Here is a 13,688-nt window from a genome sequence, read left to right on the forward strand (position 1 = left end):
ATAGTAGTATAGATGTCTACCTTTTAGCAAAATATCGTTAAATTTAGAGATAGGGCCATTTTTGGCATATACCGTACCCAGTTCTTTCCGCGTTAACGTGTTATGTCATCTAGCATCAATATAAATTACTTATTCGTTTACTAAATTAAAGGCTATGAATGTTGTATATATATTTATAATGTTTAAAATTTTAATCGACTCTGAATTTACAATATGAACTTACGTTGAGCATTCTAAAGAATTACTTTAATTTCAAACCAAAATAACGGGGTCATTAATGTATCAAAGTTAATCATCATCATGAATGTCATTTTTGGTAGATGTTATAAATGAAATAGAAATTTTAATGGAACGAGTTCTTCTGTGTAGTTTATATATTTAATGATATCGATAATAGATTTAAGTAAACTTAAACTTAAACCTTATTTTAACTAACTTTCTTTATCCATGACTTTGTGGGGGATTAAATCAATGATTTACTGTCTCGCAATGGGTAATATTCTCGATCAAGATGAAGGTGGTGTTAAACTTTTTTAAAAAATACTTTCACGTCTGACAGGTACTTGGTATTATATGTAGGCGTTAACTTGGTAAAATGCTTGAACTTGTGTATCATTGACACCTTACTTTAATCCTGACAATGTCAATTGTCTTCGTATTTTGTCTTATTTCTATTATAGTGAAATGCGAAGTAAATGTGGTGTTGACACAGTATTTTCTCCATCAGATTGAAGTTAATTATGTTTTTGCATCTACATAAACTACAATAAACAAGCATTCTGGGAGTATTGCATAAGCAATACACGTACCCTACCGGTTTGTAGAAATTTGTGAAAACACTGCACTTTTAAGCATAATTATATCATTTCTGACCGTCTCAACAGACCAACCCGATAACGAACCCGATTGTAATAATACAAAAAACCCTGTCGATTAAATTTACAACACAATGCTTGACACTATTTTACAGAACTTATTTGTTTGTTAGAAACAATAAAAGGAATGGCCCAAGTAATGCACGATATTATTACTGACAACATACTTTCCTCGTTTATTTGATACACACCGAGCCTGATAACGAACCCGAACATTAAAAAATTGGAAGATAAAAAATTATTTTTCTCAAAAATATGTCAACCAGACGCCACAAAAGTGTAAACTTGATCTGTAGTTTGATATTTTGAAGCTGCTCAGCAAGTTTCATTACATTCATCAAACGAATAAAGAAAAAAACAGTGGAAAACTGAAGTGGGACAGACAGACGGACGGACAGACAGACTGACGGACGCAGAAGAAAGCTATAGTCCCCTCCGGTGAAAACCGGTTGGGGACTAATAAGAAACAAAATGGTTCATACAGTTATTAAATTGTTTAAGAAGATAATAGTTTGTGTTTTAGAATTTTTTATATTGTTACGTGTGTGATATTTACAATTAAGGCTTGTGGTTACAGCGAGTTATGAAGTAACACTAGGTATGACATCAGTTTTCAATTCCCGTCATCCAGAAACCCGGCCAGAATCTTGAAAGAAAATACTAGTACAATATATCATTACAGATACAATTATTTCCGTGTTTGCGGCATTTTATGTACTTGGATGGTGAAATTTTCTTCCGGCACTGATAGGAGTATCTCTAAAACTGACTAGCGTCAAATCCAGCCATGTCTCTTGGTGCATGTAGATGCAACGAAGTTTTTCAATAAGTCTAACCATCAAGTCTTTTGGTTTTTACGTCTGCTTCTGAAGCTTTTATTATAAATATCTGATACAGATAGATACTGTGCAGACAGTTGTGTACTATTAAAATGTACAATACTTTTTCAAGAATTAATAAATTGACCGTAAAACGTACGTAAAAGTAACTATATCATTGTTAATGTCCATCAGTTCGTTTTACAAATGAAATAGCAATATCGTCAGATATGAGAATTGGAGTCTAACAGCTTCTTGCTCATTTCGTGTTGTCTTAGATTTTTTTTTACGGTTGCTGAAGGTTTTGACCAATCAATAACCTGGTTAGAGCTTAAGGATGACGTTTACTCAGAATGAAAAAAAAAATCCACTGATGATAATGAAAAATCATCTATTGTGTAATATAGACCTTTTGGTGTTGTGTTATTTTTGACTTTAAAAAAAGTAGGTTAATGGTTAATGACCTACTCTTTGAGATAATGGCCATTGAATATTTTTGGAAAATTAAAGAAATATCCCTTAAAATTTTACACTATGATTGAAATTTTCCTTATTATGAAAATAATACAAATTGCTCAACACTTTCAAAAATGAAATGACATTAAATGATTCAATATACTACATCTATCACAAAATGAGGAATTATTTACTTAATGATAAAAAATGATAATAAAATATATAAATGTTTAAATAGAGCATCATTGCATTATTTAAATAGGAATTCTTTATATACTTCACTCAGAACGCCAAGAATTCCAGATATGACGTAACTAGCGTGCGACGACTATCCTTACCTCACGCCCTATAAAATATATTATCTTCAGAAAGTATTTACATATTGCATTAACCTTTTCAGATCTGAATTGAAATTGGTTTTTCAAGTGCATACATTTATGTCCTTTTAAGCCGTTTTTGTTTCACGATGACATTACTTTTGGATTAACCCTCATTTAAATTACGTATTTACAAAATTAAATGGATAATAACGCCTTCTTAAAAGGTGCCACAACGCAGAAAAGGCCTAATAACGTCTCTCAAAATAGCGTTTCAAAGGCATTCTGGAAGGACAGGTTTGTCTATATTTGCAAATGCTAAAAAATACTGGATGCCATTTCGCATAAGAAGAAGGAAACAAAAACTGTCATCGGAACAAAAATATTATGAAAATCACTTACCTGGGGCCTTGCGAAGTTTATACCTGAACAACTAGTAACTGAAAACAATATTTGATCTGGCCACATCGAGGGCATAAAAAAAGATGAATCTACAATTTTTTTAAAAGTTCAACTGGCATAACTCTCACAAAAATCATCGGACCAGAACTTTATTCACACTTCCTCTGTACATTTTTCGGTAAATAATCTACATATGAAATATCAGCTTTACATATGAATCCCTTCAAAAGTTACAGAGCGACAACTCAAATTTCTCATTTTTTCCTAAGTTCAAGAGGAACAACTCTGTCAATGGACCGGAATCAAATTCTTACTCGTCCTGTATATTATAGTAAATGTCGTCCCATCCGACGTACGACTGATCTACATGCGGTGACGTCACCTGGCGGGACCCACAGACGACCTACAACCTTTACAGAGAAAGACGTCGACTTTATCTGATAGCAAATGCATCCGTGAGTTCGGGTTACCCACATTTTCTAATGTTAGTGGTAAAATTACTATACTGATAAAATACACCTATATATCAAATTTGAGAAGAAAGTGTGCCACGGTAAAGATAATGATCGGGAAGTGAATGTTGACGGGATGGCAAAACGGAATTACAGAACGGAAATAAAAATATTAACGATGACACTGAATCTGGTTAACACCTTCCATGTACTGTTGTAATTCACTATCTGCTTTAATGGCCAAGTTATGTAGGAAACATACTCATTTTTAACCCTAACTACTGATTCAGGATAACGTTCACCAATCAAAATAAGTAGTTTACAATGTTTGGTCAAAAAAAAGACCAAGGTCAGTAAACATGGGAAAATTAAATCTCAACTACTACCTTGGAAGTTAACAGTTATGGGATAATTATTATTTCCTAACCACCATGCACCTTTTCAATATCAAGTCTCTAGTACTCTAGTACGATCTAAAGGTGTTTTTTTTTTTTTTTACCAAAACTAAAGGTTTCATAGTCATTTTCAACGATAGATGATCATCATTACAATATTTTTTCAAACCAAAATGAAACCTGATCAAATGCATGCAAGCGATTCCTCCCCAGGTCTATTTGAGAAAATTGCAACTACAGAATTTTTGATTTTTAAAGAAAATCTGTCGATTCTAGGACAACATCCGGACACCTATTATAGAAATTCGCCAGATCATCAAGCTGAGATTATTCTTCAACAATAAGGTAAAACATTATCTTATGAATGAAATGAAGAAAAAAAATTAAAAAAAATGTACAAAGGACAGGGCATGTGAGAATCCGTCATGATCACTCGGATCTTCTGAAGAGATCATATGCAAGTTTTATGGTATCCTACCTAAATGATCCTGCAGTATTTCTCACAGAAGATGAATATGCCAATCTCCACCCAGGAAGAAAGATACAGACCAGCTCTCTTACAAAAACACACGCCTTACACATCTTAACAATTCCAGAACAACAGCAAACTGAAGAATATAACGAATTAAATCAATTCACGAGTAGGTTTATTCATGAAACATGTATACCATCCACATCATGCTCTCACTTATCATCAGCATGGCTATTTTCCCTTGCTTAATCCACGGATGATACTCTCAAACAATACACACAAAGAACCATAACTCTTACTCACATCATACTTATACATTCATACACAAACAGTTACTTCCCTTAGATCATACAACTATACTACACAAACTAGTCAGGGAATCTTGGCAAAGTAAACCTTAACAGGGCTGCGCAGTATCCCTTGAGTATCGTAGGGTTCTGATGACTGGGGGCATTATGTACAGAAAACTTGAAGATGGGTGCTATTTAACCATTTGCCAGTCAGACCAAAGACGAGTTTATTGATGAACTAGAGTCAGGAAATGTCGACACTTGTCAGCTAAAAAAACCTGAACTTCAAGAGAAACTGAACAACACTATGCATGGTAATCAGAGAACCCCATCTCTCATGACAGATGATTTAAGTAAGTCTGCAAGCACTTTGCTGGGCCCTGGCTATGAAGTTCTTGGCGGTGAGCCTCTACACGACATAATCAATGTTATTCGAAACATCATTGCGGATTAACATGTAAACATGCATACAAGACACCTTCTTTTAGTTTATCTATGAAAACATATACATAGTTACACATAAAACCTATCGCGTAAGTCAACAAATAAGGCAAAATTATTTTCTATCGGAGTTTTGTACCTTTCCAATATCAGGTCATGCAGTCTATAATGATCTTTAAATTTTCCGCTAAAATTTAAGGTTTCAAAGTCATTTTTGAAAGATATCAGGCAGGGACGTGGTCGTCATAACAATATTTTAATTTTTCTACTCCAGAATGAAACTTTATTTAAGGGATAGTATCTAGTACGGTTCTATGAAAAAAATAAAATTCAATTTCTTGCATTTGGATTAATAGTCCATGTCTAATGACACTGATATGTTCAAAAATAATAAACAAAGTGCTTAATTGAATTTTTGTCATCCACACAGAAATTCGGCTTTTTTAAGCTCTATTCACTAAGACCCCTGCTCGTAGACACACAGTGCGCAACACTGACCGCCGGTCATTTAGATTAAGATGTCGTCGGAGAAGAGATCAACAAGTGGGAGAATACAATCTTTAATCGATTCAGCCAGAAACGACCCAGGGGCCCGTTTGTTTCGAAATATAATCAAGGAAGAATAGCAATAGGTGGGCAGTATGATCGGTGGGTGGAACTTAAGGAGACTTTGCAGCTTAAATCACATACTGATGTTGCAGAGTACTTGCGTGATCGATAAGTTTGAAAAACCAAATTTTCGTAAAATTGTTGAATAATTATCTGTGAGTAATAATGCTATAATAGTATAATAGTATAGAGAAAAAGAGAATTAACAAACTGTAAACACATAGGATATAGCGAATACAGTTGAAGCTGATTGAAAGGGGCCCATAGAGGGTAATCGTTAATAACAATCCAAGGAAAGAGAATGTGTCTGTAAATAAATTTTAAGTGCATTATATATATGAGCACATAAACAAACCTTAACTTTAAACTCTAAATGCTCAATACGTCTGTATGTAGTTTTTTTTAATAACTATTTTTTTTTCTTTTTTTGGGGGGGGGGGTTGAATGGTTTGGGTTTTTTTATGGAAGGGGTGGGGTAAGTATGGTTTCATTAATTCATTATACAAATTAAAAGTTTTACTAATATATGAATTATGATTTTAGAAATGAGAACTTGGCATTAGAAAGCTCTGAAAAGAAAATGGGCGCACTTGTTTCATTAGCCGGGTCAAGCCGGATGATACTTCCGGAAGCGGGTAAGTTACTTGTTTCAAATATTTCTAAGCCGCCGGGCGATCAGAAAGTAGCCCGGATTGCCAGAAAAAATTCGAGCGGGCACATGGAAAACAACATGGCGGAAAACTGAGGTAAACGTCTTCTTGCACGTACAATATCCGTTTTATAATTGACTAAAATAGTTTTATTTTATTAACATTAACAGCTGATTAGCTGTGATACAACGGGTAATCTTTTCGGGCATTTTTTGTTTACGTTTAAACTATTAACGTTGCTTTTCTCTCTATTTTTGTGGAAGCTACATCTCAGTCTGTGTATTCTATGAACAAATAGAGAGGTTGAGATTTTAAACGGGTACGCGTACGTGTGTTAAAACTACACGTACACGTACACGTTTTTGTAATTTATCAGTTGAAATTTCTTAACTTGTATGATATAAATTTGTACGTAAATCGACGCAGTTTTGTGACATGAATTTATTTAGTTAATTCCAAATAAATGGTAAATTTCTTATCAATTTTCATGCAAATGAAGGTTAAAAATCTATATAATGTATCACAAGAATACATTCACTCATCAATAAGATTTTATTTGTTGTAAAAAGCTACACGTTTGTACTTACGTGTAGACGACACTCTACACGTTTAGAGAACGTGTAGAAACCATGTCGTCACAAAAACTGATGACGTAATACGCGAAGAATTTAGGTGATTCCCCTAGTTCACGTACACGTACCCGTTTGAAATCTCAACCTCTCTATTAATGCAAGAAAAGAAAACTTTGAGTGCAATTAATTAATGAAATGTTTTCTTGTAATATTATAAATAATTTTCGCCTTTACATTTTGATAGATGGATGTTGAAACACGATTAAATCGTTGGAGGTGCTATATCTGTCAACAAAGAGCTCCAGTCCACTCCTTAGCTTCATTGGAATCGCAAGAAATCTCGAAAGCAACAGAAATTTATATAGACGGAGATTATAGGTGAAAATAATTAATATAATATTTTCAAAAAATTAAGGAAAACAATAATTATGTAAATTAGATACAAGGTTATTAAATTATTAAAGTTAACAATTTATCCTACCGTTGAATCTCATTGGGTGATGATGTGCAAATATTTATTATTGACTATGAACAGCCTAGAGTATGGTAAACTTTGGGATATTTGTGTTTCAGGGTCTACCTGCGTTGTCCTTTGTGTAGCTCTTGTTTCCATGCAACTTGTGCTGAGTACGAAATAGAACTTTTCCTCACGAAGGAACTCTCAGGAACACTGTGTGAGAAGTGTGCTTGTGCAAAAAACTAAGGTATCTTAATTGAACAGCAAATATTAATTTACTTTTCACTTTAGTAGAATAAAAATTTGTTTTGAGGCAATATAACGTTATAAAATTTAGAGAACAACAGTATTTTGTTCTAAAAAGAAATAATTTAAAGATTGTTAATTTATCCTAAATGATTAGTTAATTCCAATCTAATTTGTTCAATAGTCATACATGGTATCAAAGACACATAAAAAATGTACATATTATTTTAGATGTCTACAAGGAAACTTGTATCTGTCTCTGTGACAAGAAATGGTGTCACTACTAAAATTCCCTGTACCCAAGAAGTTGCAGACATGCTGATATCCAAGGAAATAGGTAATATAATGTGGGTGTTATGTTTCGTTGACATCTTTATATTATAACAAGAATGCATATAAGCTGATATAGCTACTGATATCCAACTTCAGAATCTTTTGTTCATATTTATCTTTTGAATTTTGAATAAAATTGCAACATTTATATATATATGCATGCAACATATCTTAAATATATGTACAGCTGTATTTATCTAAACATCTTAAAAACATTTAACTGGATGTATGTTCATATAAATTTGCAGTTAAGGAAAATGAAGTCACCCAGATGGTGAATAATCTTTTTCCATCTTATCTTCATTTATGGGGCTGTATAGACTTTCTTTTTCAACAGATTCAAAGGTGAAAGAAATAATTGTAAATGAACTGATGTTATCTCCATCCACACCTCCATCTACTGGAGATATCAATGTTGCCTAGTCCTTCAACACCACCATTGCCTGGTCCTTCAACACCATCATTGCCTGGTCCTTCAAAACCATCATTGCCTGGTCCTTCAAAACCATCATTGCCTGGTCCCCAAACACCATCATTGCCTGGTCCTTCAGCACAGGATGAAGATACAAGTATGTGCAATCTTATTCATGTATAAAGAAATAAATTAAATCTTGGTTTAAGGTACTTCAATACACATAGACTTATACTTTTTAAGACACTATGTCACAAGATGGCGATTTAAATGTTTTTTTAAACTGTTTGTATCAATCGATTTAGATGTATATCGTCATAGCTCAGTGGTTAAAGTATCAGGCTTGTGAACCGCAGATCATGAGTTCGAATCCGCCTGGGGCTTTTGTCATGTTTACTGAATGAAATTTTTGAAAATATAATTTTTTATCAAAATTTGCAATATTTTTCGCCTATTTGACATATATACTTCTTATCCATCATGCTCTCTATCATAATCAAGTAATTTTGTGCTGATTTGAGAAACTATTTGAAGGTGTAGTGAAGTACCTTAAGTTGGCTCACTACACCTTGAAATATTTTCTCAAAACAGCAAAAAATTACTTATTGTGTTATAGATATCATAGTGAATAAGAAGTATTATTAAAGTCAAATAGGCAAAAAATGTGCAATTTTGGATGAAAAATTACATTTTCAAAAATTTAATTCAGTAAACATTAACAAAAGCTCCAGGTAGATTCGAACTCATGATCTGCGGTTTAGAAGCCCAATACTTCAACCACTGGGCTATGACGATATACAACCCAGTCGAACGATAAAAACAGTTTAACAAAACATTTAAATCGCCATCTTGTGACGATGAAGTGTCTTAAAAAGTATAAGTCTAGGTGTAGTGAGATACCTTAACTGCTGGTTTTTTTTTATACAAGATCATGTTATATTCTATAGACTGCTGTCTTACATTCAAACTAAAAATCTTAAAATTTATGTACCCAGTGTCAGTTGGAATCTACATTTTTGGCTGATTTAATAATACCTGTACATGTATGAAGACTAATGACTACCAGTAATTATCAAATGTTTTCAAGTGCATTCCGAAACATATTTTCCTTAATATTTTTAGATGAAAAGTGGGATGTGCAAAGCATAAAGCTGTTGAAAAAGTCATTTCATGATATAGAAAGGACTTCCAAACCTCTCAAGAACAAGTGGCAGAAGGTGGCGTCTGAGGTCAATAGAGTCGGAGGCTACAGTTTTTCAGCAGAAAAATGCAGACTAAAAATAAAGGACCTTAAATCAAAATATGAACGTCAGAAGAAAAAAAACAACACTTCTGGTGAATCACCAGCTTCGGATGAAGATGATGAGGATTTCGATGTTTTTGAGAAAATACCGGATATGAAACCAAAAGCAGTTTTAGAATCGTCAGAAGAAAAAAAACAACACTTCTGGTGAATCACCAGCTTCGGATGAAGATGATGAGGATTTCGATGTTTTTGAGAAAATACCGGATATGAAACCAAAAGCAGTTTTAGAATCTGGAACTGGAACCTCAAAAAAAGGCCAGCTGCTGATGATTCATCTTCTGAAGAAACAGAGCCTCTACCAGGTAAATTTCCAGATATTCTATACCATCTTTAGTAAAAACATACAGTATCATGTAGTTCTCCCATACTCAATGTGAAATATTGAACAGGTGAAATTGCCTTTCTATCATATCATATACTGAAAAATTTAATGTAATTATTCATTTCTATTTAGTGAAAAAGAGAGTCCATCCGAAAAGATCTGCAGAGATTTTGCAAGTCATGTTAAAAGACCTGATGGAAAAACGAGAAGAAAAAGCAGAACAAAGACATCAGGAAAAACTTGCCACTGCAAACTCCCTCATAGAAGTCCTGAAAGAGTTGGCAAAAAAATAATTTTACAAGGTCAATAATTTAAGTTACTGTACTACAGACAGTAGAAAACTTTATACACTTACTTTCTTGCCTTATGGTTAAACAATGTAATAAGCTAAGTCTTATTATAATGGTTCCAGTTTAAAATAAGTAATGTTTTTTTATGCTTTTTATGATGACTGCCATCCCACTTGTAGGTCATTTGTGTACTTGTTAGAAGCAGTATGTTGCATACATCTACATCAATCTTTCATAGTTAATCTTCATGATAACCATATCAGAACAATATGAAATCGATTACTTTTGTTTATGTTGATTATTTTATTTTTTTTGGTTGAAAATTATTTTTTATTTATGTTGACAACTTTGTTTATGTTGGTAAAATACAATAAATGATTAAAAAACAATGAAGTAGCTTCTGAAGATTTTATATACACGTAAAAAAGAGTTGTATATATAATCAAGGTAGTCATGATCTTTTGCACAAGGTACAGTATCTACATTCTGTTTGTAATTTGTATTCTTTTAAGGGTTCCCTGGGCATCATTCTGAAGCCATGGATAAACATTTACATGCCCTTGACCATCTTCATCAGAATCTACATTGATAATGTCATCCAATCTGTCATTCTGTAAAATACATATATTGTGAAGTATGCATGTACAAACTACAGTTTGACACATATCCATTTCTTTTTTAATATTGAGATACTTGAGTCTTCTAAAGCGTCCTTTCAGTAATGCAAATGCACGTTCGATAACTTGTCTTTTAGAGGACAACTGCAAGTTGTAGCGTCGTTGTTGTTGGTTCAAATGGCCATTATCGCGGTAAGGCGTAAGAAGCCACTGTTTGAGGGGGTATGCTGCATCTCCTAAAATATGGTAGCGTCCATGTGCACATTTTTCGAATCCAGCTTCCCAGAGATTAGAATTTCTTAGTACTTAAGCATCATGTACCCTTCCAGGCCAACCAACATTAATATCTGTAAACAGTAGATCATTTTTACAAACACCCTGAAGTATGATGGAATGGAACTTTTTTCTGTTATAATAAGAACTGGCATTCTGTAATGGTGCTTCGATTGGTATATGGCAACCATCGATGGCTCCAATCACACCTGGAAAATTATATGCCCCCATTTCATCAAATTCTCTTGCAATGTTGGGAAAATCTGCTACATCTGGCCATTTTATACATTTGTTGAAAAAAGTATCAATCACAGCCATTATAACCTGCTTTTTGCTCTTAAGAAAACAGTGTTCACTTACACCAAAGCGGTCACTAAGTTCGCAAATAGTTTCTTGAGATGCCAGGTACCTTAAGGTCATTAGAATTTTTTTCTCCAACAGAATTTGGGGTCTTCCACCAGAAACAATCCGTGTACTTAATGTTAGATGAAGAGCAAGATTTTCACATAAAAGTTCAAGAGTTTCTCTATTTACTTTAAAAAACCGTTTAAAAGAGTCTGGCAGGTAGTTTCTAATTGTTGTCTCATTGTATCACTGAGACTTTATTCTGTCATCTCTTACACTGAAAAAAAAAAAATAAAAAAATTAAATATAATAGTTACATTAAAATTTTCGAAATGCAAAAAAAAAAAAAAAAAAAATTGCTCCTGAAATGGCAAGAATATCTTCCAAATCACTCAATACAAGCATTTTTAAAAATAAGAATTGCAAGATGGAGTGGATCGAATGCCCCTCCTCCATAATACGATACTTTAGGAATGCATTTCTAATGAGAAAATGAAATTTGAGAGTCAGTCGTAGAGTTATAAACAAGATACAAAGCTAAAAAATCTGTTACATGTATGTAAACAAGGCTTATGCCCTGTTTTTGTTAACATAAATTCAATATAGCAGTAAATAATCATTTCAAGCTGATTTTTCAATCTTTTAGTTCGCTTTAAGCATAAATAAACAGATCCTATCGTTCATATTATGTCTAAAACTGGAATTTTAGTGATTACATTAATCTTGCGTACATTAAACTTGCTCCTGAAATGGCAAAAATATCTTCCAAATCGTCGTCTTCCTCATCACTTTCAATAACATCATTTATAATGTGTAGGCCTATCGCTCCTACTACAATGGCAGCCATTTTCCGGCTGAAATTTTACTCGTTTCAGAAATCTTGCCGCATCAATGTGATCATGTGATAAAAGTGAACCGGCTCGTCGCCCGGATGTCTGAAACAAGTGCGCCCAATGAAACTCGAGTTGAATGCTTTAACATCAACTCCAGGACCTAGAGCTACAATTTTTCCACCAAATTTCTCGAATGTTTCTGAAATTTCTTCAGACCAGGAAAAGGAGGGCAGGTAAAGACATAAGGAATTAGTTGTTTTTCCCAAAATAATAATTCGTAAAGACAATCTTGAATTACTGATTTTTTTTTTTCTTCAGAAACTCAGATTAGTCTGATGTTGAAGAATTCAACAGAAAACTTCAAACAGTTTTTTAAATCCTTCAGAATAAGTACCGTATATCCGGTAATTTTCCCGATGATCTAATTTTCGCTTTCTCTGCGACTTCTTTTAGATCGCAAATTATTGAATACGCAGAAATTATATCCTATTTCATATTTTATAAGGAACTTTTTAAATCGCAAAAAATGACAGACGCAAATTAAATAATGTTTTAGATTCTCCATATTTTCGCAAATTTTGTCACATGCAAAAAAAACCCGGATATAAGGTGTATATAATGCAGCATGAGTCAGTTTTCTCTCTTGTAGTGACAATAATTACAAAAATATAGTCTTTCAATTTGCTTGACAGAAAACTTCACTAGTGAAGATTCTGAGGATTCCTCATTATGACAATACGGTGTGTTTTGACAAAGGTTATCATGACATTTTCAAAATGACAACAATCTCTGAATCATATTTATAATAAGTTTTATTACTAATTTAAGAGAGGACACAAACTCAGGCCATGATTGAGGATTCAGAGGATGAGAAAAGTTTTAATGAGGAGTCAGTGGATTTTGATGTTCTACCAGGTCCAGGCGTTAGTAACATTTTAACACAAGAGGATGTTGAAGATCAGCCCTTCATTGTTTATCTGTCACAAATACTGACACTGGCTAAGATGCATTACCTTCAAAATTGTCAAATTAAATCGTGCACTGAACAAGTGTCTGTGGAAAAAGTTGTTGTGAAATCAGCACTTTATTTAACATGGGTATGCGTAAACTATTTTATAAAGTAGTACCATGCCTTAAATGTGTTTAGATTATCAAAAATCATGCACGTATTAATTTACATTAAAATTTTTGTAGGTTTGTGCTGAAGGACATCAAGTACAGCAATGGTGCCCACAGCCTGTCAGAGGAATGCATCTAGGAGATTTGTTGCTAACTTCTTCTATTTTACTTTCTGGAAGCAATTTTCAGACAGTTTCAATGATCAAATTCATGAAATTTCATTTGATCAGCAAAAATTCTTTTTACAAAATACAGAGAACCTACTTGATTCAAGCTGTTGATGAATTTTGGACAGAGCATCAAGAATCTGTCTTTGACCAGCTTCGCGGAAGAGATATAATTATCTTAGGTAAATATGTGTGTTAACGTTGAAAAAAAGTAATAGG

General features: G+C 33.3%; 1 protein-coding gene and 1 long non-coding RNA gene across 3 annotated transcripts; one reads left to right on the forward strand and one right to left on the reverse strand.

Annotated features, from left to right (window-relative positions):
• Positions 1-6,023: 6,023 nt before the first annotated feature.
• On the forward strand, positions 6,024-7,789 carry LOC136276708 (uncharacterized). Of its 2 annotated transcripts, none has more exons than XR_010715236.1 (4): positions 6,024-6,273; positions 6,994-7,127; positions 7,323-7,453; positions 7,684-7,789. It is a non-coding gene; the product is annotated as an uncharacterized lncRNA (long non-coding RNA). The 2 variants fall into 2 exon arrangements; XR_010715237.1 differs by having other exon boundaries at positions 6,076-6,162.
• Positions 7,790-10,282: 2,493 nt separating this feature from the next.
• Positions 10,283-12,197, reverse strand: LOC109617527 (putative nuclease HARBI1). The gene is given in 2 exon segments (XM_020063787.3): positions 10,283-11,627; positions 12,082-12,197. Coding segments are annotated over 2 exon segments (1,149 nt in total). The 3' UTR covers positions 10,283-10,594.
• Between the last annotated feature and the right edge of the window lie 1,491 nt (positions 12,198-13,688).

The sequence above is a fragment of the Magallana gigas genome, chromosome 1 (genome assembly GCF_963853765.1).
Source record: "Magallana gigas chromosome 1, xbMagGiga1.1, whole genome shotgun sequence".
NCBI classification, from domain to species: domain Eukaryota; kingdom Metazoa; phylum Mollusca; class Bivalvia; order Ostreida; family Ostreidae; genus Magallana; species Magallana gigas.